Raw genomic sequence first — 27,668 nt, 5'->3', positions numbered from 1 at the left:
ATGTCCTTCCACCTCAGGCAAAGAGAAATTGAAGGGGGCACTGGTAGACATGGAAAGGGTGCTGTTATAGACCATGCTCCCTGGAGGCCTGCAGCTCAGCAAACACAGGTGCTGGTGAGCACCCTGACTCATTCTCAGGAGAGCTGGGTGGGAACAATATTTATTGAACAACAAAAGTCATGTATGAGTAAACTCGTGCAGATCAAACTTGTGTTGCTCAAGGGTTAATTGAAATTAAAGCAAAATAAAAAAGTGAGGACACCTATGTTAAAGCAAATACTTATCTTTGTGAAGTTGTGTATGAAGAGCCTAATGCGAGCATTTGCTAGTTGATTTTCCCTTTGAGACGCGAGTGCTGTCCAGCCTATTCCATGTTTTCATGTTAGTTTCCCAGGTATGCTCTGACCGAAGGCACATGTTCACGAGGATCCCAGAGCCGAGAGTCCTTTCAGAGGATGAACCCTCTGGTGGTGCTGGTCCTGATCACAGTGAGCCATGAAACAGACTTCACCCATTTCTTCTTAGGAAAAAATTCCACCCGTTGAGCATTGCCATTGCTTTGTAACTCACAAAGGTGTCATTTTAGCAACACTATACAGTCATTCCCTCCTTAACAACAGCAACATGCTCTGAGAAATGCGTTCTTGGGCAATTTCAATGCTGTTCAAACATCACAGAGTGCCCAATATAGACCTAGATGGTACAGCTCACTACCCACCGAGGCTACATGGTATAGCCTATTGCTCCTAGGCTACACGTCTGTATAGCACGTTACTGTACTGAATACTGTAGGCAATTATAACACAATGGTAAGTATTTGGGTATCCAAACATAGAAAAGGTGCAGTAAAGATATGGTATACGATAAAAAGCTAGTACACCTGTTTGGGGCACTTATGAATGGAGCTTGCAGGACTGGAAGTTGCTCTGGATGAGTGAGTGAGTGAGTGGTGAGTGAATGGGAAGGCCTAGGACATTACTGTACCTGCTGTAGACTCCATAAACACTGCACACTTAGGCTACACTAAAATTATAAAACAACACAAGATCAAATCAAGCACAAGAGATAATGATGCAATCAAGAAACATGGTACCCCCGAGAGGTCTGAGGCTGCTGCCGGTATAACATGGCATACTGTTTTACAACAAACTTTCTTTTTATGAGTAGAAAGAATACACGCTAAAACACGAATAAAAAGCATAGTATAGTAAATACGTAAAGCAGCCACATACTCGCTTATTATCATTACCGAGTAGTATGGACGGTACATAACTGCATGTGCTGCACCCTACACGGCTGGCAGCAGCAGGTGTGCTTACCCACATCACCAGACACGTGAGTGATGCGTTGAGCTCCGACGTCACTAGGCAATAGGAAATTTCCAGCTCCATTGGGATCTCATGAAACCACTGCTGTATGTGTGGTGGACAGAAACGTCAGTTAGGCGACGCATGGCTGTATTGAGGCCAACAGCAAAGCCATGGCCGTGGTCTCGGTAATGGAGCGCTCAGTGCCCGCTGGGCCAGCTGTGAGCCAGCTGTAAGTGCTGCTTCTTCAACACCTTTGCCCAGGGCTGAAGGTAGTGGGCAGCGATCGCTGAATGGATTCCTCACTGCTCCGGAGCAGGAGCACGACGGACATATACACTGCGCTGCTTTACAGGAGGAGGAGAGGCAGCATGGGAGAAACGTATACAATGTGGTCCATTGTTGACTGAATGTCATTAAGTGGCACGTGACTGTAAAAGCTTCTGCTAATCCCAGTAACATTTTAAATGTTTGCAGTTAAAGCCACCAGCAGTTCTCATAGCCAGTGAAATGATGTACCAAGCAAGAGTTAGCTAAGAAATAATTTATTTAAGGATTTTATTAAATGATTAAAGAGCTTTCAGCCTAGAAGTTGGAAATGGCTCCCTGGTATTTGTTGACTTTCACTGAGAATATTTTCTTCATTTATCCTGAGTTCAGGCTGTTGATATGATTAAACTAAATGATGCTACAGATATTATTTTGTAGTATTTTAAACATACATAGAAAGCAATACTTTTCTATTAGATATTGCTTATTTGCTAATTAATGTATTTGACCCTCAAGCATTTAAAAAGACAAATTTAAAGTTTTAGTTGCAAAAACTAATATGACTTTTTTTTCATGCTTCTGGTGCATTTTCTTTCCCAGTGAGGAAAAGTCATTCTGAGAGAGAGAGAGAGAGAGAGAGAGAGAGAGAGAGAGAGAGAGAGAGAGACCTGTGCTCTGTGCACCACTGGGATTTAAGGCAGACACTGCAGGATTCTGTAGAATCAGGGAACTATACTTTCAGAATCCACAAGTTAGTGAATCTTCCAGTTTATCTTTTATCTCTATTTGCAGTCAGAAGTCTTTGGATTTTTCTGACCAGCTTAGATGCAGGAGCAGTTTTGCAAGAGCTATGAGGTTTCTTACTGTCTGATACAGGCATCTTCATGACTCAGAATCATTTTGGACCTCCTACCTTGAAATCTGTGTAAACTATTTAAATCTCAGAGTTTAATTGATTTCATAATACTGTGGATGATTTCATACATGCAATAGGATGGTACACATTTCAGTGCTTGGAGAATGACCTGCTTTTTAAATTGTTGCTATTGTTCTGGATTTAATATCCTATTTGGATGTTAATAGTCTTCTCCCCTTGTTCAGAGGCTTTTGCCAAATTAAATATGTGAGTAGCAATGACTTCCTAGCACAAAAGTGGCCAAGACATTGCCTGTGCATAACTTGTTTCAGTTGTATTTCCCTGTAGCTATTTCCTGCTGGCTTGTTAGCATTTGCTGCCTTCTATTGGACCATGGTCAACCAACCACTGATCACAGGGATTCTCACTGCATCTCCAGCCACAAATATCTCACCATGTCAAATTGTGGTGTTTGTCTCCCAAAGGTGTTTCTTTCCCAAAGGTGTTTCTTTCATCTCTCTTGGGTACAGTTAAGCCTCCTCACCAAATTCCCACCAAGCTCGTAAGTTCTTACATCATCTATGATGTAAATTTGATGGCTATGTCCATAATCCTATATAATAAAAGCCTAATGTGCTAAGTGTCCAGTCGTCTGTTCAACCAATCGAAGCGTAATATGCTATTCATATGCTAAGGCCACTCAACCGCTCACTATGACGTGCACTGACCACCAGGGAGCAGATGCTCCGACTGGTAGGTTAGCTTGTTGCTGGGGTCCGGCAATTGGGACTGAGCAAGATGGGCCGGACATGCCCTGGAGCCCTCCCACGGTCCCTCACCAGCCCCGATCGTGCACCCGGTGGGGTCCCTCAGCCTGGCCTGAGCCCTCTCGCAATCTGGGATCCCCTCGGGGGATGTCAGAGAGCAGCCCGATCCTGCAGGCCAGGCTAAGGGACCCCACTGATGCACAAATTCGTGCACCAGGCCTCTAGTTTCCAAATAATAACTCTGGCTCTAAGGTTTGTAGCTGTAAGAGGGTTTACCCTCTTGCTATTCCTGGACATTTTGATATAAAAAAATGCAACTGAGACAGGGACTGAATATAAAATGAACAAAATGTCCCAGTCTCTCTCCTATGCTGCTATGTATATGATAGTGTGACTCTCACAGAACCACACATTGTTGTGCAGCCCATGGGTGTATCAGACACTAGGAGGACCGCCTGGCTGGTAGCAGATGCCATAGATAACAGGGCAGCTCGGCCAAGGCTGAAATGCAAGATATTAACAATCCCTAATGTCTGGAGTTGGGGGAGGGGAGCGATAGGGGCAGGATTTCCAAACACAAGCAGCTCTGCTTCTCCAGCTGAGCTCTCTAAGAGCGTACCCACTAGGCACATGCGGCTAAGTTAGTTAAAATTAAACAGCATTTAAAGTGCAGTTCCTCAATCAGACTGGCCACCTCTGAAGTGCTCAAGAACCACCTGGCTTGTGGCTGCTGTCCTGGCCAGCACAGGTGACAGCATGCCCACGATTGCAGAGAATGCCACTGGACAGCACCACTCCAGGCAGACATGGGAATCACACAACGGGCTTAATGCACATGAACCCACTTCTGGAACTGAGAGGATAAAACGCTGCCGCTAGACGGGTCCACATCACCACGAGTGGTCAGTGTAGTGGATAGTGTTTCCTTTAAGGAAACCACAGTGGTGGGAAGCCTGGGCGTGGGGGCGGGTGACATGTGAGCAGCAACACAGGACTACGCAGGTGGGCATGGTCTTCAGAGACGTCCTGATGTCTCATAGTGGAATCTCAGATTCCCCGGGCAGAACTGGGGAGAGCCTGGGCTCAGCTGAAGGGGAGGTGGGAAGGGGAGGTGGGCTGGGGAAGGCAGGCATCCCTGAGGAGCAGAAGAGGCCAGATGTCTGGGAGATCATTGCTAACATTTACTGAGCACTTACTCTGGGCAACAGGCAAAAAGCCCAGATTGGGATGTGTCCTTTGATCCTCCAACAGCCCTGTGAGAGAACAAGCCGGGCAGAATGGAGTCGAAGGGTCTGCAGTCCATGGGTACATCCAGACACTAGGAGGGCTGCCTGGTTGGTAGCAGATGCCTTCAGTCGAGCACCCTGGGCTGGGAAGAGTGAGAGGGGATTCAGGGGAAGCAGGGCCTTGTCGGCGGGAGCGGTCTAGGATCCTGCGGTTAGAGTCCATCAGAAAGCAGGTCCAGAAAGATGAAAAGCTGCCCTGCACTTCGTGCAGATAAACAATGAGGAAGCCGGGACCAGAAGCCTGGGCTTGGGGCTCCTGAGAGAGCGCTGCCGTCTTACAGATATTCATGTGGGTTAAGGTCCCTCTGACGCACACGAGTCCTAGGCAAAAGCATGAAGTCAGGAAAGGAGCTTCCCTTTTATTAGCTACCAGCCTTCCAAAGTTCGGCTTGCTTTCTTGTGACACACGCCAGTGCAGCTCAGTGGCCGTGAGGGACCAAGGATAAGAAGGCCGTGGGCACGTCGGTAGAGCAGAGATGCCCACCATGCCCACAGTCCCCTGCCCTGCCTTGAATTCACAGAAGGGGTGCAGGATAGGCCGTTAGAAAGGGTGGTATTGGGGTGGATCTTCCAAAGATAAGTCATAGCAGGCAGCAGCTCTTCTGAGTCAACTGCCCCTACAACACAGGTTTATGGACACAACTGTCAAAATAGGGCACAAAAGATCTAGTGGTTATCTCCTAAAATCCTGGTCTATGAGAAATGAGAGCAAGCCTGGAGAGGCTTCTAGGCAAGCTTTTCTCGCTCTTAGAAAGAGATGCCAAGATCTTCTGGATATTGTGTCTCATTCAATGCCGGAGCGACTGCAGCCACCATGTTACTCTGAGGGGCTGCGGCCTGCGGGTGGCTCCCTTAGCCACGGTGATCAGTTAACCAACCCTGGAGCCGTCCTGTCACTGGACTTTATTATGTGAGATTCGCTCACGGACTCACCCACCCACCCACCCACCCACCCACCCACCCATTCATGCAATCAATATTAAGTAAGTAGTGACAGATGCCAAGCGTTGCTCAAAGCATTTGGAATACTTTAGAGGACAAAACACACAAAGATCATTAGTCTACATTTGCTTACTGCTCAGCCTCTGTGAAGGAGGGTTTTCATTGCCTGGAAGCAGAAGCATCTAACGTACATGCTGCTGACTGTATACTGGCTTCACAGGTAACTAAAGAGGCTGCAATTAAGCAGCATGAAAATAATCAAAAGGTCACTTCTCAGCCCTGTTAGGCGTGCCTGCATTTGACACGTTGGACCTTTTCCCCTCCACCCTCCAATCACTGAACCATAGCCTCTTGTCTTGGCTTCCGTAATGCTACACATTTCTGGTTTACTTCCCAGTTTGGGGCCACTTTTCAGTCTTGGAGGGTTTTTCTTACTCTCAGACCATTTTTTCATTCCCAGATCATTCAGTGCTGGGTTTCCATGGGGTTTTCTATCAGGGCCACTCATTTTCTCATTCTACATCTTCAAGAACTGTCAGTAATGTAGATGACTTCATGATCATTCACACAGGACAATTCCAATCCTGTATCTCCGACCCAGATCTGCCTCTTGAGCTCAGATCTGTGTATTCAGTGGTCTGCCTAGACATTTGGACATAAACCCCATATGGCCAAATCATCACGATGTTTTGTGTCCTAAACTCACTTCTCTTGGGTTCCCAGCTCAGAATGTCCCTGTGCGCCCCAGCCAGAGTCCTGCGTATCAGCCATGCCTGAACCCGCTCCGGCACTCGCCATCTAAGCAGTCACAGAGCCCTCTTGACTCCATCGTCTATTCTCCAGTGTGTCCTTCCAACCCCCCACAGCCCTGCTACCCTCATTCCTGCCGCCTACCATCACGTCAGCTGAGCCCACAACAGTCTGCTAACTCTTCTGACTCATGTCTTGGTCTCCCTCCAAGACCTTCTCCCCATAGGTAGAGTGATGAGGCTGCAAATATGATCATATAGAAAACCTCCCAAAGCTCCCGGCTGCTCTAAGGAAAAGGAATAAACACCAAATAATTTCCCTGCCTGCACCATCTACCCCCACTCACCCTCCCCTTCCAGACACGCTGGACACTCTTTCACTTATCCCAGCCTGGTGCCTCCACATGTGCTGGTCCTGCCACATGTAACATCCCTGCTACCTGTCCCATCTTCTCTATGCTAACCCTTATCATATTTCAGGACTCCTCTAAGACACCACTCCCTGCAGGATGCCTTCCCTAAGTCTCCCGGCATGGGTGGGTGACGCCTTCTTCCCCACAGAACTGCTGAGTGACCGAGCCTCTTCTCAGGGCTGTGTGCTCTGCTAGCCAGGAGAGCCCGGCTGTCCCTTCTGGTATTCCTGGCGCCCAGACTGGCGCCTGCAAGATAAGAATTATTCAACAAAAATGCAAGAGGTGAATCAATTTACCGGGGAATGCTTGCTCATTGCTCGAATAATAATTTCATTACTTTTTTTTTTGCTTGGCATAGTGATTTTCTGAAAGAACAGGGTTGCTTACGAGAATCTTGGTCACAAGTTCTCTTTATTCTCTTTATTGCTTAAACCGCTTTGCAGCTCCCCGACTAGGGACAATTTGTTGTACCAGGTGCTACGCAATGATTACATGTCACTGATGCTGAAAGTAAACCCTCTTCATTTTCTCACCGTTACTCGAAATCACAGCTTTCAGAACATGCCATTTCTAGGTGAGACATCAATAACGGCTACACATGTGACAAAATAACTGCCTGGTAGAGGTTGTGAAAAGCATTTCCCATAAACTTCTAGGACTTTTAAAAGTTGGCACATCTGGGAAACCAGATAAAGAATAGGATTTCAGAAGGCTCAAGCTGACTACATGGTCTCTTTCGATACAGAGAATTATTTTTATATTTAAAAAATTGTTGACCTTCTAATGTAAATACCAGGCTCTTTTTTCTTGACTGCCAAGAACAGAAAATGCAGACTCTGCACAAAAGAGTTGTCCATTCTAGGGAGCTCCTGCTTGTGTTTATAATTAAAATTAACACTTTCCAAAATGCTGCTCTAACTTGATTAAGGGGGGAAAAGCATACCTCATTGCACTTCATTATTTGCTGTGAAATGCTATCTCTAATTCCCAGCACCCAGTGGAAACGGAAGTTGCTCACTGGCACACGTCAGTTCTGTTCTTTGTGCCCCTGATCCTCTCCCCCAAGTCTAGGTGTGACTGCAGCAGAAACCACAGGTGAGCTGCGTGGTCTCACCTGTATCACCGCGGCTGCCACAAGCTCCCGAGTCTCGCTCCCATCCGGGGGGTGGATGTGTGTGATGTGCATGGCGGTTCCATCTCAGTCACGGTAGAGAGGTGGTCTCCTGTCTCTCTCCTCCCCCTGACCAGTAGCATATATATTCATGTGCATTACACATACCCACACTATATGAAGTGAGTGACACGGTGATAGAATTGAGGTTTCATAGGAAACCTAGTGGTCAAAGTACAGTACAATTGCCTTTGTTATCCCTAATATTCTTTAATCACACCATTATGTTTATTCGTAGAAATGATTTGCAATAACCTAATAGTGATGTTTATTAAGATCTTCTGACTACCAATAGGCCACATATTACAAAGGTTTTCCGGGTTCCTGTAAGTTCCAAATGGAGGACGTGCGGTCTTAGCGGGGTGTTCGGAGTCCACACACACCGGCTGTGCACCCTCAGGAGGGTCAAAACCTTGCTGGGTTTCAGCTGCTCCATCTCCACGTTGGAAACATCACAGGAGCTAGGCCACGTGACCTCCCGAGATCCTTGTTAAGTCCAAGGAATGCCATTACTATTTTACTCACCGCCAAACAGTCCCCTGTTCTCAGGAGATTTTTCTCTGTGTCACTGAAAAGCCACTATTTGAAAGTAGAGTATTTAGCATCCATGTACATAAATAAACAAATGATATAATAGTGTCTATTAAAATAATGGGCAATAACGTTTCATGGGCCATAAAACTGAATAAGCCAGAGGGATGGGAGTTCCTAGTGTTCTCGATGTTGCCACATGGGCGAATAAACCACACCACGGAGCCTGCAGAGAGCCTCGGGTGTGCTGCATGTGTTGCTCTGTCAGTGGACATTTACCGAGCATCATTTACGGTCCCAGGCACCGTCGTAGGCACTTGGACTATATCAGTGAACAAACCAGACGAAGATCCTGCCTGGCCTGGTGGAACTTTCATTTCAATAAGAAGAGACAGATGAGAAAAAGATGAGCACGATAAACAATTTATAGAGCATGTTTGAAGGTGATAAGAGAAAAAGAAAACAGTCGAGCAGAGACAGAGGACTGAGGACTGAGGGAAGGAGGAGGCAACTTAAAACCTGGTGGTCCCAGGGTAAGCTTCATTGGGAAGGTGACATCTGAGCAAAGACTGAAAAAGAAGTGAACCATGTGGATGGAGATCTGGGAAAGAGGATTCTGGGAAGAGGGCGTGGCCAATGCCAACCTCTAGGGCTGGACAGCAGGGATGGAGAGATGCCACAGAGAGATGGTTACCAGGAGGTGTATGGCCAGAGAGTTGAAGCAACTTAGGGGTTGGAGGGCCAGGTGTAGAGGGCTTCGTACTGTCCTGGGAACTTGGAATTTCTCTTAAATGTGGAGCCACTGCAGGCTCTGAGCAGGGGTGATGTGCTCTGATTTACGAGAACTGAGAGCGGCAAATGCAATACAGAGGTTTTAATTTTAAAGAAACACTGAGTTAAGGAACTTAAGAGCTCATGAATTAGGTTACAATTTGTTTTGAAGTAGCAGTAGGACCAATGTTGCTGTTTCAGCTACTGATCTTTCATTTAGGTCTCTGTCCAAATATCACCTCCTCCAGAGGTCCTCCATAATTGCATCTATACTAATAAAAGGGTAATATGCTAATTAGACTGGGAGACCTTCCGGGAGACCTTCTGGACGTCCTTCTGGACAAACCCATGGTGGCGGGGCCGAGGCAGAGGAGGTTAGGGGTGATCAGGCCAGGAGGGGAGGGCAGTTGGGGGTGATCAGGCCGGTGGGGGGGGCAGTTGGTGGTGACTAGGCCGGCAGGGGGGGCACAGTTGGGGGTGAGAAGGCTGGCAGGGGGGGAGATGGGGGGAGCAGGTCAGCAGGCAGAGTGGTTAGAGGCAATCAGGCAGGCAGGCAGGTGAGCAGTTAGGAGCCAGCAGTCCCAGATTGCGAGAGGGATGTCCAACTGTGGGATTGGGCCTAAACCGGCAGTCGGACATCTTCCAAGGGGTCCCAGATTGGAGAGGGTTCAGGCCCGGCTGAGGGACACCCCTCCCCCATGCACAAATTTGTGCACCGGGCCACTAGTTTACCTAAAATCATCATTCTGCCTCTCAGTCTGTCTCTTTAGCCTGCTGCTTTATTTTCTTACAGTGTTTATCACTCCTTGACAATATATCACATGCTTGTTTAATTATTCCCTGTAGTAGCATGTGAACTCTGTGAAGGTGAGGATTTCACTCTTTTGGTTATCACTATAGCTCGACACCAATTTGCTGAATGAACCAATGAATGTCCCAGGGGCATAGGGGAATCCTTGAGTTTTAGTTCACAAACAAATAGGCCATGAGATTGGTGGATAAACAGTTAAAAATAAACTGTCCATCAAATTATAGATTATGTTCCAGCATTGATTTAACATTTTTATATTTAATGTTTGAACCTCACCCCACTGCTATATAAGTATTCTGGAAAATTTAGAAAATGGGAGAAAAACAATTTATAATTTTATGCTCCTATACACATCACGACTAACATAATTTAAAAAATTTTTATTATATAGTTTTCAAAGATGGTCATATTCTTACATGGTCTCAGTACATCCAAAGATAAAATGATTTTCTCTGGTTTTCAAACTTTAATCTAAAGCTCCTTTGGACTCTAAACTTATGGGATTTTATGTATAAACCAATTAAAAAATACAAGCCACTGAGTAGCTTATGCCCCTCACTTCTGACCTGTTGTATTAAGTGAGGAATTCCTGTACCAGCTGCTATAGACACTTGGGATAACACTCCGTCTTCAACCCAAGCTCTCATTTTGCCTGATTTGAATTTATGGCCAGTTTGGGATTTTAACCTGCTGAGAAAAATATCAAGAATCTGAGGAGCTCAAGCAGAGAAATAAAACCTCATTAATTCTGAGTTCACCCTGCTGCCCCCAAAGTTACAAATTTCAAATCACTACAGTGTATTTTTATCCTTTCTATGAATGAATGGGTTATTACTAAGCAAAATCAATAATGTGAGGAAGTTAGAAGAGAAAAGATTATCTACCAAAGTTAAACTGCTTTCTACCATGTTAGCACAAAACAGCGTGACTGCAGTGTGAGGAGGGGGCCTCGTGGCTGCGCTCAGCGGCCGGCTGACACAGGAGTGACAAGTCAGTGGGCCACTGTCGGGAACACACATCTCTGGTGGACACCATTCTGCTGCCAGGTAACTAGAGTCACGTTTGCTAACACAAGAGGCGGTGCGAAATGAGGAATTGCCAGCCAGGCATATGGAATGGCTTCTCCAAATCTAGGAAATTTATCTTTGAATGAACAATTTGAAAAACGACTAAGGTCTCTTTGCCACTTGCTGTTCACTCAGGGTGTGCAATAATTCAATTTGTTTTACCCATAAGAATCCCAGATACAGTGAGGTGAATGATGTAGAAAGAAAAGAATGAATGACAGGAAAACAACCCATTTGGAGACTGAGGGGAGGCAGGTTGGAGGCATGAGAAAGACATTAAACCAGGCCTCAGGGGGATGGGTTCTCCTTGGCCACTGACATTGGTAAGACCATTTTTTTTTCTTTCTTTTAATCTTTATTGTATAAAGTATTACATAGGTCCTCCTTTTCCCCCCATTAACCTCTTCCAGCCCACTCCTATCTCCCCCCTCCCAGGGCCTCACCACCCCTTTGTCCATGTCCACGGGTTATGCATATATGCATGTAAGTTCTTTGGTTGATATCTTCCCACCCACCCTCCTCTGCCTCCCCTCTGAGGTTCAACAGTCTGTTCATGCTTCTGTGGCTCTGGGTCTATTTTTGATCATAACTTTATTTGGTTCATTAGATTCCACATATGAGTGAGATCATGTGATACTTATCTCTCTCTGACTGGCTTATTTTGTTCAGCATAATACTCTCTGGGTCCATCCATGCTGTTGCAAATGGTAAGAGTTCTTTCTTTTTTATTGCTGTGTAGTATTCCATTGTGTAAATGTACCATAGTTTTTTTTATCTACTCATATGCTACAGGCACTTAGGCTGTTTCCAAGTGTTAGCAATTGTAAATTGCACTGCTACGAACATAGGGGTGCGATATCACCTTACACCTGTCAGAATGGCTATCATCAACAAATCAGCAAGTGTCGGTGAGGTGTGGAGAAAAGGAAACCCTAATACAATGCTGGCGGGAATGCACACTGGTGCAGCCGCTGTGGAGTTTCCTCAAGAAATTAAAAATGGAACTCCCATTTGACCCAGTCATCCCACTCCTAGGAATATATCCTAAGAAACCTGAAACACTAATCGGTAAGACCATTTGAGAGATCTTTGCACCTCAGATAAAAGGGCACAATGATGTTCCCTCCTAACTCCTGGGCCTACTGACCTAGGGTAAGGCATGTAAAGGGTTTTAAAAAATGTCCATAAAGTGAGGCTTTTGTTCCAACAGTCTGACCTCTTTGATTATTAAGTCAGGATGTTACTTAGGCAATGCTTACCTTGGCCCAGATGTTACTCATGATGAAAACAATAAATGCTAGAGTAAAATGTATTCTCTACTTTAGAATATTCCCGACGTTTTACAGTAAGAAATACAAGGGTAGCAGGAAGAACAAAGGAAGGGGAAGGGATCATTTAACTGAATCTGAATGGGCTTTAGTTGTGCCAATAACTTATTTGCACACATGGATGCTTATTATGTAATACTAGAGGCCCAGTGCATGGATTTGTGCGCTGGTGGGGTCCCTCAGCCTGGCCTGTGGGAATCAGGCTGAAACTGGCTCCTCGACATCCCCTGAGGGGGTCTCGGGTTACAAGACCCCTCCTGCAGGCCCAGCCCCCAGGACCTGGACACCCACCAGCTCCCTCCTCCCTCCTCTCTGGGTCTGGAGTGCAGGTGAACCAGATTCGGGGCCAACAGTGCCCTAGCAGCAACCTAACCCACAGCTGATTCCGTGAGGAATTGGGCTCCCTCCTCTACTGGTTGGAGCGTCTGCCCCCTGGTGGTCATTGCATATCATAGCTACTGGGTGAACGGTTGAACGGTCGGACGGTCGCTTAGGCTTTTATATGTATAGACTAGAGGCCCAGTGCACGAAATTCATACACTGCGGGGGGAGGGGGTGTCCCTCAGCCCAGCCTGCACCCTCTCACAGTCCGGGACCGCTTGGGGGATGTCCGCCTGCCAGCTTAGGCCCGATCCCCAGGGGAATCGGGTCTAAGCTGGCAGGCGGACATCCCTCTTGCAGTCCAGGGCTCTCGCAGTCTGGGGCTCTTGCAGTCCGGGACCCCTCGCTCCTTACCACCCACCTGCAGTGGAGGTGGGAGAGGCTCCTGCCACTGCCGCTGTGCTCTCCAGCCGTGAGCCCAGCTTCTGGCTGAGCGGCGCTCCCTGTGTGGGAGCGCACTGACCACCAGGGCGCAGCTCCTGCATTGAGTGTCTGCCCCCTGGTGGTCAGTGCACATCATAGCAACCAGCCATTCTGCCGGTCATTTGGCCGTTTGGTCAATTTGCATATTAGGGTTTTATTATATAGGATCATACCAGTAGTTAGGCACCTCCCATCTCTCCTAGGGAGTGAATATGAAGAAAGGAGTTTGGAATGAAGCATGAAGACTTAAGGTCGGTATGAGAAAGGCTTTGGGGTTTTGTACAGAAAGCAGGACATCAGAGAAAAGTGACAAAACTATGGATTCTCTTTCCCTGGAAAGCTTACTCAACCAGAGAAGCTGTGCTTGGGTGGGGCCTTCCTCAGAAGCAGGGTAAACTGGCTCACCATAGGGGTTCCTGGCCCCAGGAGGCTCTGAGGATCATAGAAGGTCGTTGGAAACAGTGCGATTCACATCCTGCCTCCAGACCCCTGCCACTAAGCAGGGCAAGAGCGGTGCCTCTTCCTGCTTGTCCCGTTTCTTGGCAGCACGTTGTGCCAAGAGAAAATACTCGAGCAGCGCCACTGGGAAGCCCCATAGCAGGAACGGGTGAGTGAAATGCACCAGGGGAATAGGGACTGACTCACTGAAAAGAGATTGAGCCAGAGAGAGGCACCGCAGGTAGGAACACACCTGCCTCTTTGAGCTGGAACCCAAGCGAGGCCCACAGAAGACCTACAACGGCAGGGCAGACGGACTGCGCTGTCAGAACTACAGGATCACCCTTGTTATCAGGATGGATCCTTAGAGCAGACTATCACTGTGCTCTAATAATCCGGCCCAGCAAGTAACACCAGCCCCGAACAAGAAGATGTGAAACAGACAATTACAAGATTGGAATCAGCAGCCTGTCATTTCACTTAAAGCTTTAAGTGATGTGTGGCCCTGGGAGAGAAGAGAGAGTGCAACTCAAAATAGCAAAACTCTTAGAAAAAAAGAAGTGAAGAATACTTACTATACTGTGTGAACCACTCCACGCATTTGATTCAAAGGCAGTAATCCAATAAGCCAAAGACATGCAGTCTTCATTGGCAAACACGTGTGGACACATTCACAGAACATCGGAATCGCTATAACTATTGGCTTTTGAAATATCACATATGTACAACTACACTTTATAATTTTACTCACTTTGATTTCCCCTATTGTGGGAAAGTGGACTGTCCAAAAAAATCTGTTAGGGAAATCCTAGATGCTGTGGATTTCTGACACTCGTCTTGGGAACCCCAGGGTCTGAAAGAGCCTAAGCAATTAAATTCACGCCAGCTGTGTGTATTGGAACACCAGCAGGCTCACAAGCAGTACCCGCATCATTCCTGGAGCCATGTCGTTTTTCTTAGCATCCTGTGGTTTGATTCCAATGCTGAGAACAAGGGAGCTTGTGTCTCCCCTCATATAATGCTGACAGCTTTATCACCGTCTGCTACATTCTCTTTTCTCTCCAAAACTGTCTGGAGTTCTACAGGTTCAAACCCTGATAAAGTGATGCAGAAAACTGTATCCAACTCTGTGAAACATGCACCCAGATTCCATGCACGCCTTTCCAGCCCGTGGAGGGTGGACCGGTCCCCTTACCTTTGTCATAAATTTCCTTCAAGACTCCTCGTTTTATCAGCTCCTCTCTGCTTTGCCTCATTGATATTTTCCTTTCCAGGGCTGCAACAAAACACAAACAGAGAAGCGGTTGTGAATAGGCAAAAAAAAAAAAAAAATGGTTTTCAGAGAAATCATATTTCAACATATTGAAATGTAATGTATGGGAAAGCTTCTGTAAATTCTTCTTTACCAATAAAAAGGTAATGATATCAGCTAACATTTCAATGATACTATGATCAGTATTTTAATCAGACATTTCATTTAATTTTTAAAACAATCTTCAAATTACCTATGAGGTAGGCATGTCTATTTCATTTTATTGAATCCTGATGTGTGGTTGAGGAAACTGTAGCAGAGAGAAGCTCAATAACCCGTCAGTCACAAGGTCACTGAGAAGAGGAACCAGGATTCAAATCAGAAGCACTACCTCCGATCTCAGTTTAACCTCTGCCTCGCAGCGCGTTTCCTGAGTGTGGTATTTTTTCATAGCTGGGATTTCTTTCTTAAAGATCTAGTTCATGAAGACCAGGCCTCAATGAGGATTTTTTTGCTCCCTAGCTATTACAAAAATGGTATGAAATTATCTCCTAGTGCAGTGGTCTGCAAACTCATTAGTCAACAGAGCCAAATATCAACAGTACAACGATTGAAATTTCTTTTGTGAGCCCAATTTTTTAAACTTAAACTTCTTCTAACGCCACGTCTTCAAAATAGACTCGCCCAGGCCGTGGTATTTTGTGGAAGAGCCACACTCAAGGGGCCAAAGAGCCGCATGTGGCTCGCGAGCCACGGTTTGCCAACCACTGTCCTAGTGTGCTCTTTGGATGGAGAGACAGGGGCGGCGGGGCACCTCCAGGGAACAGCCCACCATTGCTGTCCTCTCTACCCTCCACGTTGGAGCCCCTGAGTGAGGAATGAACTGTTCAATCACCACATGCACCCCTGCCCCCTCACTGGGGACCCACCACTCACCTGAGCCAAAAGCTCCAGCAGGTGGGAGCTGAAGGGGAGGAAAGGGAGGTTTCCCCTTGAATCAGTGGGGATGATGGAGGGCAATTGAAGTGGAAAGAGCACAGAAGTAGAGCCGTGAGGGGCAGCACTAAAGGCAGGCCTGGGGCCCAAGGTGGGCGGGGCAGTGAGCAGCCCATAAGAAAGCTATTCCAGCAGCTGACGCTGGGGTTTCTGGGTGAACACCCAGTGCAGGGAAGACAGGTGATTTGGGTTGCTTTTGTCAGTTTGAGAATATCCACATCATTTCAATACACAGTTATTCAGGGGGAAAAAGCCAGTTATAAAACAAGAAAACTATTTTATGTAGACAAATTCAGATATAGACTAGTCTCTCTCTCTCCCCTTCCCTCTTACACACACACACAGTATAATTTAGTGCAAATAACACCAATAAAAACTAGGAAGCCAGCAAGGGAACAGGGACTGCGATTCTGTCTCAGGTACACACTGGCTGTGACCTTAGGCCACTCTGTGGGTCTGGGATGCACTCAGCCCCAGCTACTCTGATGTAAAAGGCTCAGGTGGGACCTGGACATCCGTATTGTAACAGAAAACTCTCTGGGCTATTCTCAGCCATATCAAAACTGAAAATCACTGATGATATATTTTGGGACATACTATTTTTAAAAGGCTATGTTCTAACTCTTTCTGTTAACTTACAATGAATTAAGGGGTACAAGACAAAAACAGAAATGTCAGGTTAGGCTACACTCCTATATAACTTACTGAGAACATAATAATAAAACAAATACATATAGATATATACCCACAGAGGTGAGGGCAGGAGGGTTGTACAGGAGGACAAGCATCAGCGGTGGGGTGTAGGGACCCTGGAGCAGTGTTGATTTGGGGGTGATGGAGGAGTTTTACAACCCATACCCAATGGCATGCTACACGGTGGCAGGAGAGCAGAAAGATGCTCTTTTTGCAGAAGACAAAACCAGAGAAGGGAAAGAGAACTGCCTCCAGTTAGGTTAGAAAGTCCTGCTTGCTTTAAAAAGACATGCTGCGGCACAGTGGGAAAAGAGCAAGGGGAGACGGGGTGGGTGGGGGGGAAGGCGGGGGGCGGGGGGCGGATGTTAAGCAAGAAGTTTGTTACCAGGTCTTGCGGGTGACACAAAGACGCACTTTGCCACCCTGTACTGAACCACATATATTGAACAGATTTCTCTTAAACAGAATGAGGTTTCCCGGGGGCTTTTCAAAACCACAGAATAAAGCGGATGGACTGGATCCACAGTGCTAAACAGAGTACCTGCAGCAAGAGGGGCAGGCCCTGGGCATGGAGTTCTGAGGCTGCAAGTATCCGTAGAACACAGATGGCCTCGGGCCACACACTGGGCTGTCAGGACCTCAGCTGTCTCACCGCACTCACTCAGCAACAGGGACCTGCTGCCGGTGGGGAAAGCCACTCTGCTAGGTCCGGAGGTGATGGTGACCAAAGGAACAGTCCCTACCCTCATAGAATTTACAGTCACCAAATGACGTTACTTAATATGCAATTACAAGCTGAGATAAGGCCCCTTAAAAGAAAGGGACATGGTTCTACCAGAACGTATGATAAATAAGCTGGAGCATTAGAAACTGCTTTTCTGAGGAAGAGACCTCTGAGTTGAGTTTGGAAGAGGAAGATACACTGTCTCAGCAAATGACCATCAGGCATGGGCTTCGGGGAAACACTCCAGACCTAGCAGGCTGGGCAATGGTTCTTGATGGAGAAATCATGGTGCCAAGGACAAAAGGAGAGCAAGTTGATGTAACTGCAGCCACCAGCTCCAGGTGGAGATGGTTCAAGAGGGGCAGAGGGGCTGGGGCATGCAGGGCCTCATGGACCATGTTATTCTAAGGACAGTGGGAATACGTGATAATAGCTGAGTATCTGAAAGATCATATCCACTTTAGTGAGGAAAATGGGTCGGAAGTAGGCCAGGTGGTAGGTGATTAGGTCCGCTAGGCAGGAGATGATGGCAGCTTAGACTAAGATGCTGGTGACAGAGATGGAGCCAAGGACGCATTCAGGACATCTGAAGGTGGCATTGTTGTCATGACTTAAAGTGAAGGATTAGACGTGGGATGTGAAGGAAAGAGAGAGGGGTCAAGGACAACTCCTTTGGTTCCTGACTTGCATAGCTGAATGGATGGTGGTGTCCATTACTAAGGTAGGGGACCCAGGATGAGAATCAGGTTTGGAGGGATGATGGAGAGCTCAGTGTTAGCCATGCCTCAGAGGAGACATCAAGCATGTGCTAGGGAAATGTAGTTGGATCCTTCATAAGATAAGGATGGGAGTTAAATGAGACTGTGCCGTGTGGTACTGACTTTGCTAGACTCTCTCATGTATCAGTGCTTCTCACCTTTTCCATGGAAAGACTCCTGATGGCAAAGGAGTGATGCCAGGGGCACCAGGGATATGACTGAAGCTGCCTGTCCCAAGCATGCCATTTCTTTAACACATTGAGTTTTCCCTTAAGAACTAAGGTAGACCTCACATAATGTATCTGCTCTTATGTAAATAAAAAAATATTCCCTACCCACTACCACAAATTTCTAAGTTTGATTGACATTCTTGGAAGAGATGGCTTATTTATTCTTTGGCTTTGTGCATTTCCTAGTTCAGAACCCTTTGCCCAGATCATTTTGAGTAGGGTGGAATGTCACGTAATTTAACACATTCCACAATACTTACCACAATCCTATGAAGTATTATCATCCCCATTTTACAGATGAAGTACCTGAGGCCCAGAAAAATGAACTTTCTCAGAGCCACACAGCAGTAAGTGTGTGGCTCTAAGCAAGTTAATGCCTATTCCCTCCAGCCCCCCACAATACCACATTGTTATGAAGATGGCTATAATGTATACTAGAGGCCTGGTGCACCCAATTAGGGGCTATGGGTAGGGGGCCAGCTGGCAGGGGGGAGGGATCGTGGGAGGTTGGCCTGCTGGCCCCCCTGATCAGGGCCTCAGGGGAGGGGCTGCGGGAGGTTGGCTGTGGTAGCCCACTGACCACTAGGGGGCAGCTCCTGCATTGAGCGTCTGCCCCCTGGTGGTCAATGTGCATCATAGCAACTGGTCAACCCGTCATTCTGGTCATTCGGTCATAATGGTTGCTTAGGCTTTTATATCCTATCTAATAAAAGGGCAATATGCAAATTGACCATCACTCCAACACACAAGCTGGCCGCCCTCATGTGGTCAAAGATGGCCGCCCCCATGTGGACACAAGATGGCCACCACAAGATGGCTGGCAAGGGAGGGCAGTTGTGGGTGATCAGGCCAGCAGGGCAGGAAAGTTGGGAGGGACCAGGCCTGCAAGAGAGGGCAGTTGGGGGCGATCAGGCCTGCAGAGGAGGGCAGTTGTGGGCAACCAGGCCTGCAGGGGAGGGGAGTTGGGGGCGACCAGGTCGGCAGGGGAGGGCAGTTGGGGGGGACCAGGCCTGCAGGGGAGGGCAGTTGGGAGTGACCAGGCCAGCAGGGGAGGGCAGTTAGGGGAAATCGAGCTGGCAGGGGAGCAGTTAGGTGTTAGTCAGGCTGGTAGGGGAGTGGTTAGGGGGTGATCAGGCTGGCAGGCAGAAGCAGTTAGGGGCAATCAGGCAGGCAGGCAGGTAGGCAGGCGAGCAGTTGGGAGCCAACAGTCCTGGATTGTGAGAGGGATATCTGACTGCCCGTTTAGGCTCAATCTCACTGGGATCAGGCCTAAACAGGCAGTCAGACATCCCTCGAGGGGTCCCAGATTGGAGAGGGTGCAGGCTGGGCTGAGGGACACATACCCCTCCTCCCCTGGTGAACAAATTTCGTGCACCTGGCCTTTAGTATATAGATAAGGCTCTAAATATTACCTAATGTATAAGGCTCTAAAACTGGAAGACAATTTTGTTATTAGTTTGTTTGGGGCTCAACATCATGGTAAAATGACATAATTACACTTTATTTTTAGGAGCTTCTCCCTTCTAAGGCACTCTTTACTCACTATCTCTTTAACAAGGTATGCGTGATGCCTCTTTTTCAATCTTATTTCTAGCAGCCCTCCCAAAGTTAGAGCAAAGTTTAAATGGGACCAAAGACAAACTCACTACCACTTCAGGGAATGAAATAAAGTGGGTTGTTTGGTGCAGAAGGTCAATTCAGATCATTTGAGCTGGCCTACTACGGAGCCATAAAACACAGGGAAAAGAGGATTTAATGTGGGGGAAATATAATGACCACCTTTTCACTCACCAAGGCTAGATCCAATCCTCCCTCACCAATAATTTTGGTTTGGGATAGAATAAAGACAAAAAGAAAAAATAAAGCCAAGATACGGAAGCAACCTGAGTGGCCATTGATAGACAAATGGATAAAAAAGATATGGCACATACATACACTGGAATATCACTCAGCCATAAAACCATGAAATCTTGTCATTTGAGACAACATGGATAGACTTAGAGCAGTGGTTGGCAAACGGCGGCTCGCGAGCCACATGTGGCTCTTTGGCCCCTTGAGTGTGGCTCTTCCACAAAATACTACGGCCTGGGTAAGTCTATTTTGAAGAAGTGGCGTTAGAAGAAGTTTAAGTTTAAAAAATTTGGCTCTCAAAAGAAATTTCAATCGTTGTACTGTTGATATTTGGCTCTGTTGACTAATGAGTTTGCCGACCACTGACCTAGAGAGTAATATGCTATGTGAAATAAGTCAGAAAGAGAAAGACAAATACCACATGATTTCACTTATATGTGGAATCTAAGAAGGCAAATTAAACAAAACAGAAATAAACTCATAGATACAGAGAACATATTGATGGTTTCCAGATGGGAGGGATTGGGAGGCGGGGTGAAAAGTGGGGAGGGACTAATATGTGCAAACTGCCAGTTATAAAAACAGCCACCGCTTACTGATGTGAAGTACAGCCTAGAGACTATAGTCAATAATATTGTAATAACTATGGGTGCCGTCAGGTGGGTACTAGACTTACCATGGTGATCACCTTGTAAGTTATATAAATGTCTAATCTCTATGCTGTACACCTGAAACTAATATGTTGACTGCAATTGAAAAACAAAAAAAGGGTAATAAAACAAAAAAGAGAAGAGGAGCAATGCATTGGGGAAGACGGAAGGGGTAATGTGTACTATTCCTGCTTGAAGGACAGCAGGAACACATCAGATAAATGGGACTCGAGCATGATGGTGAGTCAATCCACTGGGGGTGCTTGGTCTTTGAGAGGTGGACAAGGGAAGTTAAAAGAATAAACCCACCCATCTCTTTTAAAAAAACAAAACTGAGAAACTGTCTTGTTGGCAAAAAAGCATAAGAGTGAGTAATATTTTCATATAAATGAAAAATAAAGTCAATAAGGACTTATTTTAAAATAAGAAAATCTACTATAAAGTATAAGGATCCCTCCCTCTAATGTTATTCCATTATTAAAGCACAAGGCAGTATAAACTGAGTGACCATATGTGGAAACATTCTGGTGTAAACGTTTTTGGTTAAAAAACTGGATTGTGGTGATGGTCGCACAACTCTTAACGTTTACTAAAATCCTTGAATTGTACACTTACAATGACTTCATTTTATGGTATGTAAATTTTACCTCAATAAAGCTGTTAAGAAATGGGGAAAAAAATAGTGACCACAAGGAAAAATTCCCATAATGGCAAAAACATCAGTTTGAATTAGTAAATCTAAGCAGACAATTATATTAATAAACTTTTGGCCACAGTAAGCAAGAGGCCAACATTAAAATAAAAGGATTGGAAATATAGCACATAATGGCAAAATTCTATAAACAATTTTTAACGTCTTACATGGTGGTACCAAAATACCATATAAAAAGCAGGACTCTGATTACCCCTCACAATGAAGACACAGCTCAGACAGTGCCAACGCAGCTCGTTGGCCTTTAGAGCAGAACTACGATTCCAGGCTGCAGTAAATACGGGACCCTGTCAAAGGCTTTCGAGATGGTCCTATGGGAACTGAAACACTAAAACAAAATCGCATATGTGCAAAGACTAATTTAGGGACATCCAGTCTAAGTTTCTATGCCAACCGTGAGACAGCCTAAAGGTTAGGAAAAGGGAAAAAATGACTGATTTGCTTTTACAGACTGACAAAAAAATTAGCTGAGTAGACCCAAACACATCTAAGGAAGCTTCACACACATCTCCTGCCTGAAATGAGTGGGAGAGGGATTTCTCAGTCACTGTACCAAAAATGGCCCACAATGGCATCCCAAAAAAACATATAAAAGCTTCGCAAGTCCAAGGAAGACTTTCTAAGCGTGCCATCAAACTCTACCTTACTATGAAAAGCATGCAGAAAACCTTGACATTCCTGATCTTTATCACCATCTATTAATCATGCCTTTTGGTTTTCTGGATGTTTGAAGTCTTGATGTCTTGGGGCCTTGCTGATCTTGAAGAGACTGTCCCTCCTAGGGCTAGCCAATTCCTAGGGAGAGTGAAGGACCGGCCTAGGAGTGCGCCTTTCATCCTTTCATATGCAAATCACCCAACCCAGAGCCACGCCCTCAACCGCCTCCTTTATCAGTTCTATAGGCCACGGTTCCCTCTTGCCCTAAGAACCACTGGGGCAAGTAACAGATCACTACGGACTGTCCCTATGCCCCAGAGGTCGCTAAAATGATTCAAACTAGCTAAGTGAGCCTGCTTACCCTGCCCTGCCCATTCCTTCCCATAGAAACCACAACAAAAGGCTCTTGCCCATGTTTTCCTACCACTCTCTCTGTCTCCTGACAGACCCTTTCTAGGCTAGCGCTGCTTCCCCGTATGGCCCCCCGTGGCATGGCGTAACCCTTCCTCTTGGGATCTGTGAGTACAGCAAACTCTCTTGTCAATGGCAGGTGTCTCCTGATCTGCTGGCCCACACCTGAATAATCATAAGAGCTACGTTTTAAAAGCACCCATCCTTGCACTGGTTTGTAAACAAAGAAAAATAACTAGGGGGGTTTCCCACAGCTTTATGTTCCAATCTATTTTTTAAAAATGTGTTTATATTTGAGCAAGTGCTTTAGAAATGGAAAGGCTGCTGAAGAACTGATCCTAGGCAGCAAATTCCCCCAGACCCCGCAGACGAACGGATAATGGAGTGACAGTAGTTCCAGTCTAATCACTTTTGTAAGTTCTTCTTCTGAGCCACCACTGCAGTCCATGCCACTAAAAGCCCGTTCCCCATCATCTCGCCTTAATTACTTTCCCAGTCTCCTCATCCACATGGGTTTGTGCTAAGCCAAGGAATCCAAGCTTCTTTGATGTCGATGAATTTAAAATAAGGATCTTGAATGGGCTCATTCTCCTTAGTCAATGCCTGGATTGGATGAATTTGTTAAAAATAATTAGGCATTCTCTCCTTACTTTCTGCATACACAATATGCTTTTATTTTTTATTTATGAAATTATTTTCACTTTAAATAATTAAAATAAAATAGAGGAAACAAAGTCCTTTTACACCTGCCTCCTTCCATAGACCCAGCTCACCAAATCGCCCTATTGGCCTCCTTTGATACTGGCTCTCTCTTTCCTTTTTACCCTACTTCACTCCCTCTTTCCCATATACTCACCCCCCACATATACTTAAAACTGTAGTATATATAGTTTTAAAAAATAAATAGAATCCTTACGCTCATATTTTCTACAGCCTTTCCCCTCTCATTTATCAGCATGTTTTAGAGCTCCTCCCATCAGCACATGCAGAAGCACCTCATTCTTTCTGAGCACCACACACTGTTACATGGGCTATGAGCACCATGCTTTATTTAACCATCTGCAATTGAAGTAAATGCAAGTTGATTCAAATTTGGGGTATACAAACATTGCTACTGTAAATATAATTGTTCAGGCATGTATGTGAACAGGAGTAAGAGTTTTTTAAAACATATCACTAGACATACAATTTCTGGGAAGGGTAGTACTGATAGAAGGAAAGAACTCATATTTTCTAACATTTAAGTATTGCTTTTTTATTTTAAAACCGAGGAAATGGAAAAAAGCAATATTGATGCTGCAACAAGTCATTTGGTTCTACTCAGAGTAACATAGCAGGGACCTACTTCTACTTTTCTCTAGGATAAACGACCTCTGTTGATTTCTATGTTCAACTGTCTTTACATTATATTCTGTAGGGAAGAGAAGGTTGAAGGGGGGAAAAAACTGAGAAATGATGAAATTTTCAGTAGCTTACTGTAGAGTCTTATACCTTCAGTCGTTTAAAATAGTCAACCCGTAAGTAAAACCTGTAGCTTTTATCCTTTTAAAATCTTACAACTCCAGTGAAAATGTATTTAGGCTAGAAATCTACAAGTGACAAACGGAGTGAGCCTTGAGAGCCCAGGCCGCAGCTCCACTCCCATCTGACTTCATGAGTAATGAGGATATGATACCTCGGCCCACATTTACCCCATCTCCAGAGAAAATGCTTTCATTTTTTTTAAGGTGAAGAGGATCTGTTTCAAATTAGATTTATACAAGAAAGCAAGGATTTGGAAAAGTGTGTAAACCTGGAGGTCTTCCATTATGAAAGATAAAATGGCAAATGCCAGTTGATCTCTCATTTCATAAGGAAATTAATGAGAAGAGCAACACAGTTGTCAATCTAAATGCTATGTTGAAAAAGAAGATAAAGTAAAAAGGAAGGCAACTCTACATGTCTAGTTTCAGGAAGAATGGGTAAACATGTTCAAGAACTCATATTAATCCAGAAGCAATTTGTATAAGCACCAATATTGTGCTTTTTACTAACTCAGAAGATGCTCAAGAGTCCTATGAATATCTAAACACTTGCCAAATATGGGATAACTAGGCAAGAGGGTTTTCAAGAACTTGAGTACCTAAGAAAAGCTTATTGAATTATTAGAAGCCCAGTGCACAAAATTCATGCAGGAAGGAGTCCCCTCAGCCCAGCCTGCACCTTTTCCAATCTGGGACCCCTTGGGGGTGGTCAGTTGGACATTCCTCTCACAATCCTGGACTGCTGGCTCCTAATCGCTCACCTGCCTGCTTGCCTGGTTGCCCCTAACTGCCCCCTCCTGCTGGCCTGATCGCCCCTCACTGCCTCTTCGTGCTGGCCTGATTGCCCCTAACTGCCCCCCGCTGCTGGCCAGGTCACCCCCAATTGCCCCCTCCCTGCTGGCCTGGTTGCCCCCAACTCCCCCCCCCGCCCCCCCCCCCCCCCCCCCCGCCGGCCTGGTGGCCCCATGCAGCCTGCTGTTCAGTCGTTTGGTCATCCCTCACTAAACCCTCTGCCGGCCTGGTCACCCCATGCAGCCTGTGTTCAGTCATTTGGTCGTCCCTCACTAACCCCCCTGCCGGCCTGGTCGTAGGCAGCCATCTTGTGAGGGCATGAAGGTTTGCATATTACCTCTTTATTATATAGGATTAATTCAAAATGAACTAAAAATTTTTTGTCCATTAAGGCCAAGTGATGCTCAAAATCAGAGATACTGACCAGTTTAGAATTTTTCCCCTTTAAAATGCCAAATTATGTGGAAATTCCATCTAAAAGAATCTAAAGCTTACATGTCCTCATCAAATGATAATAATCACAGATCAGATCCTGATGCCCCATTGTTACAGCATGAACGTCAGTGAATATGTAAGTGGAAGGAGACATGGACCAAGCTCCTTGTCTCTGATATTGCACCAGCATTGTTCTGTGTGATGACGCCTCGCTAGGGTGAATAAACTCTTCATGGCCCATGAGGTAGGAGATGAGATTGTTTATTTCCTGTTGTTTGTGATTACATCTAAGTCATCTAGAGCAGCACTTTCTAAAGTCTGTTGTGCAGAATAGTAACCCCCAGAGATTGTTCCGAGAAAGGGTTCTGAGGACAATAATTTGGGGAAACGCAATGGACCATGGAGGATCACAGTGGTCATTAGCACAAAAACACCTACAGTTAAGAAACCTGCTTGACTCAGTTTAACCCGGTGTTTCTCCCAAATTCATTTGACAATGTGACTCTTCCATGGAATACCATGAACTTTCCCTCTGAGGAGAATGTCCGGGAAATGCTGATCTAAATACCAGGTTGTAGGAAGCAAGGGGACCAGGGAGGTCCATCTGTCTAACTCAGCCGGGGCATGGAGGGGCCAAGCTCTTCTGGCAAGAGTTTTTCCAGTAAAGGTCTGTATCAAACACAACAGAAAACCCAAAGACCTGCAATATCACTGAGCAAGGCATGACTGACCTGAAGATGCTAATGGAGCGAAGTGACCAGCCCTCTACTCCTGTCCTCCTGATGGGAACTTCAGCTGGTAGGAGATCTGCCTTCCGATGGGCCTCCTGATGGGCCGCCCCCACGCATTCTCCAGACAAATGAAGACTAGACTTGTTTAACCTTGAGCAGCTCAGGACCACATACTGTCTGCCCCAAATACCAATTCTGGGTTGGACATAATGGATACTAGGCATTTCCTTCTGACAGTAATTCAGACAGTGTAATTCCTCTGGAGTCACGGAGCATGGGAGTGGGACTGGATCATTAGCCAGGAGGGGGCGATTTGTTCTCAATACTGTGGGAGACGTGCCCACAGCCAGGTCCCACAGGAGCTCTGGCCACTGACAAAGTGATGGGAAGAAGGGAGGATCACAGATTCATTTTAAGCTGTAAGTTGTGCTGTTAAAAGTACATTCTCTATGGATTTGAAAATGGATCTTGGTTAAAACTGTAAAAGCGTTTTGGGGTCAGCTGGAAAAAATATGAATATGGACTGGGTATAAGAAAATACTAGGAAATTATTATCAGTTTTGCTACATATTGTAATGGTCTTGTAGTTATCGAGGACATTTTTCTTATTTTTTTTAAAGAGATGCATAATTAGAGAATTCAGTAATTTATTAAAACATTTCAGAAGAAAAAACAAATATGGTCAAATCAAGTAACTGTTAGGTGATGGTCATATAACTATACAATTATATAATATGATCATTATACAGTTCTTTCAACTTCACTTATGTTTGAAAATTTTCAAAATAAAAAGTAAATGAATGAATCTTACAAGTAATGTTGAGTGAACAGAGCAACACCAAAGAACGCATATACTAACTCTACCTATGTAAAGTTTAAGAACTGGCAAAACTAAATATGTGGTTTAGAGATACATATCTCTAAACTTTAAAACTGCAAAGAAAAGAAAGGATATGGTCACACTAAAAATCAGGTTAGCGCTACCTTTGGTAGGAGAGGAACTGCAATTAGAAAGGCACATTAAGCGGCTTCCGGGAGCTGTCCATATTTTCTTTTCTGATTTGGGCAGTGGTTACCTAGTGTTACTACATAACCATTTGTTAAACTGTATGTTGATGCTAGATGCATTTTCTCAATGCGTCCTATTTTCCAAAATAAAAACATTAAGAAGACATTCTTACTAACCCTGCTTCTCTTTGTACTGTTGCAATAGTCTCCAAAGGGGAATAAAAACCTCAGCCACCATATAATGAAATTATGCAGTTGGCCAGCAGACTAACTCCTGTTAATGAAAGAACAGGTGATTATAAGGCAGTAGAAGCCACAAGTCCTTTCCCGGTCTTTTGTTCAAATAGGTCAGACCAGAGTGTAGAGGGCTGCTCCTAACGCTTGTAGGTCTCTAGGTAGCAAGACTGAGATCTGGAGTATTTTTTTTTTTTGAGGGGGGGAGGTGTCAGGGGGTGGTGAATGTTGGCAGCAAGTTTTAGAGGTGAGTAACTGTGCAGAAGTAATGATTCTGAATTTTGAAAATAGGATGACTGTTCTTGGAGCCCATTCTTGAAGCGACAAGCAAGAAACAGCTTATGGGAAGTAGTTTTGCAAGGATCAGGCTCCTCACTTTTGGGAGTGCCCTAAGGAAAGTTACAAGTTGCAAATTCCATTTTCTTTATCTCCCACCCCAATCTGCACAGGACACTTCAAGTCAAATTCTAACAGCACTTAGGTATTACTTTTCTCTACTG

General features: G+C 45.4%; 1 protein-coding gene across 5 annotated transcripts in view; it reads right to left on the bottom strand.

The window, feature by feature from the left end:
- Window positions 1-27,668, bottom strand: part of PHACTR1 (phosphatase and actin regulator 1) — a 287,668-nt gene that overhangs the window by 91,241 nt on the left and 168,759 nt on the right. For all 5 annotated transcript variants that reach the window (XM_079776162.1, XM_079776166.1, XM_079776164.1 and 2 more), the window contains exon 3: window positions 14,707-14,787. In XM_079776162.1, the coding sequence (XP_079632288.1) occupies window positions 14,707-14,787 (81 nt within the window). The remainder of the gene's footprint in view (window positions 1-14,706; window positions 14,788-27,668) is intronic.

This window comes from Cnephaeus nilssonii, assembly GCF_951640355.1.
Source record: "Cnephaeus nilssonii genome assembly, chromosome: 7".
NCBI lineage: Eukaryota > Metazoa > Chordata > Mammalia > Chiroptera > Vespertilionidae > Cnephaeus > Cnephaeus nilssonii.
The sequence above is the reverse complement of the archived record's forward strand: the minus strand, read 5'-3'. Positions and strand labels throughout refer to the sequence as shown.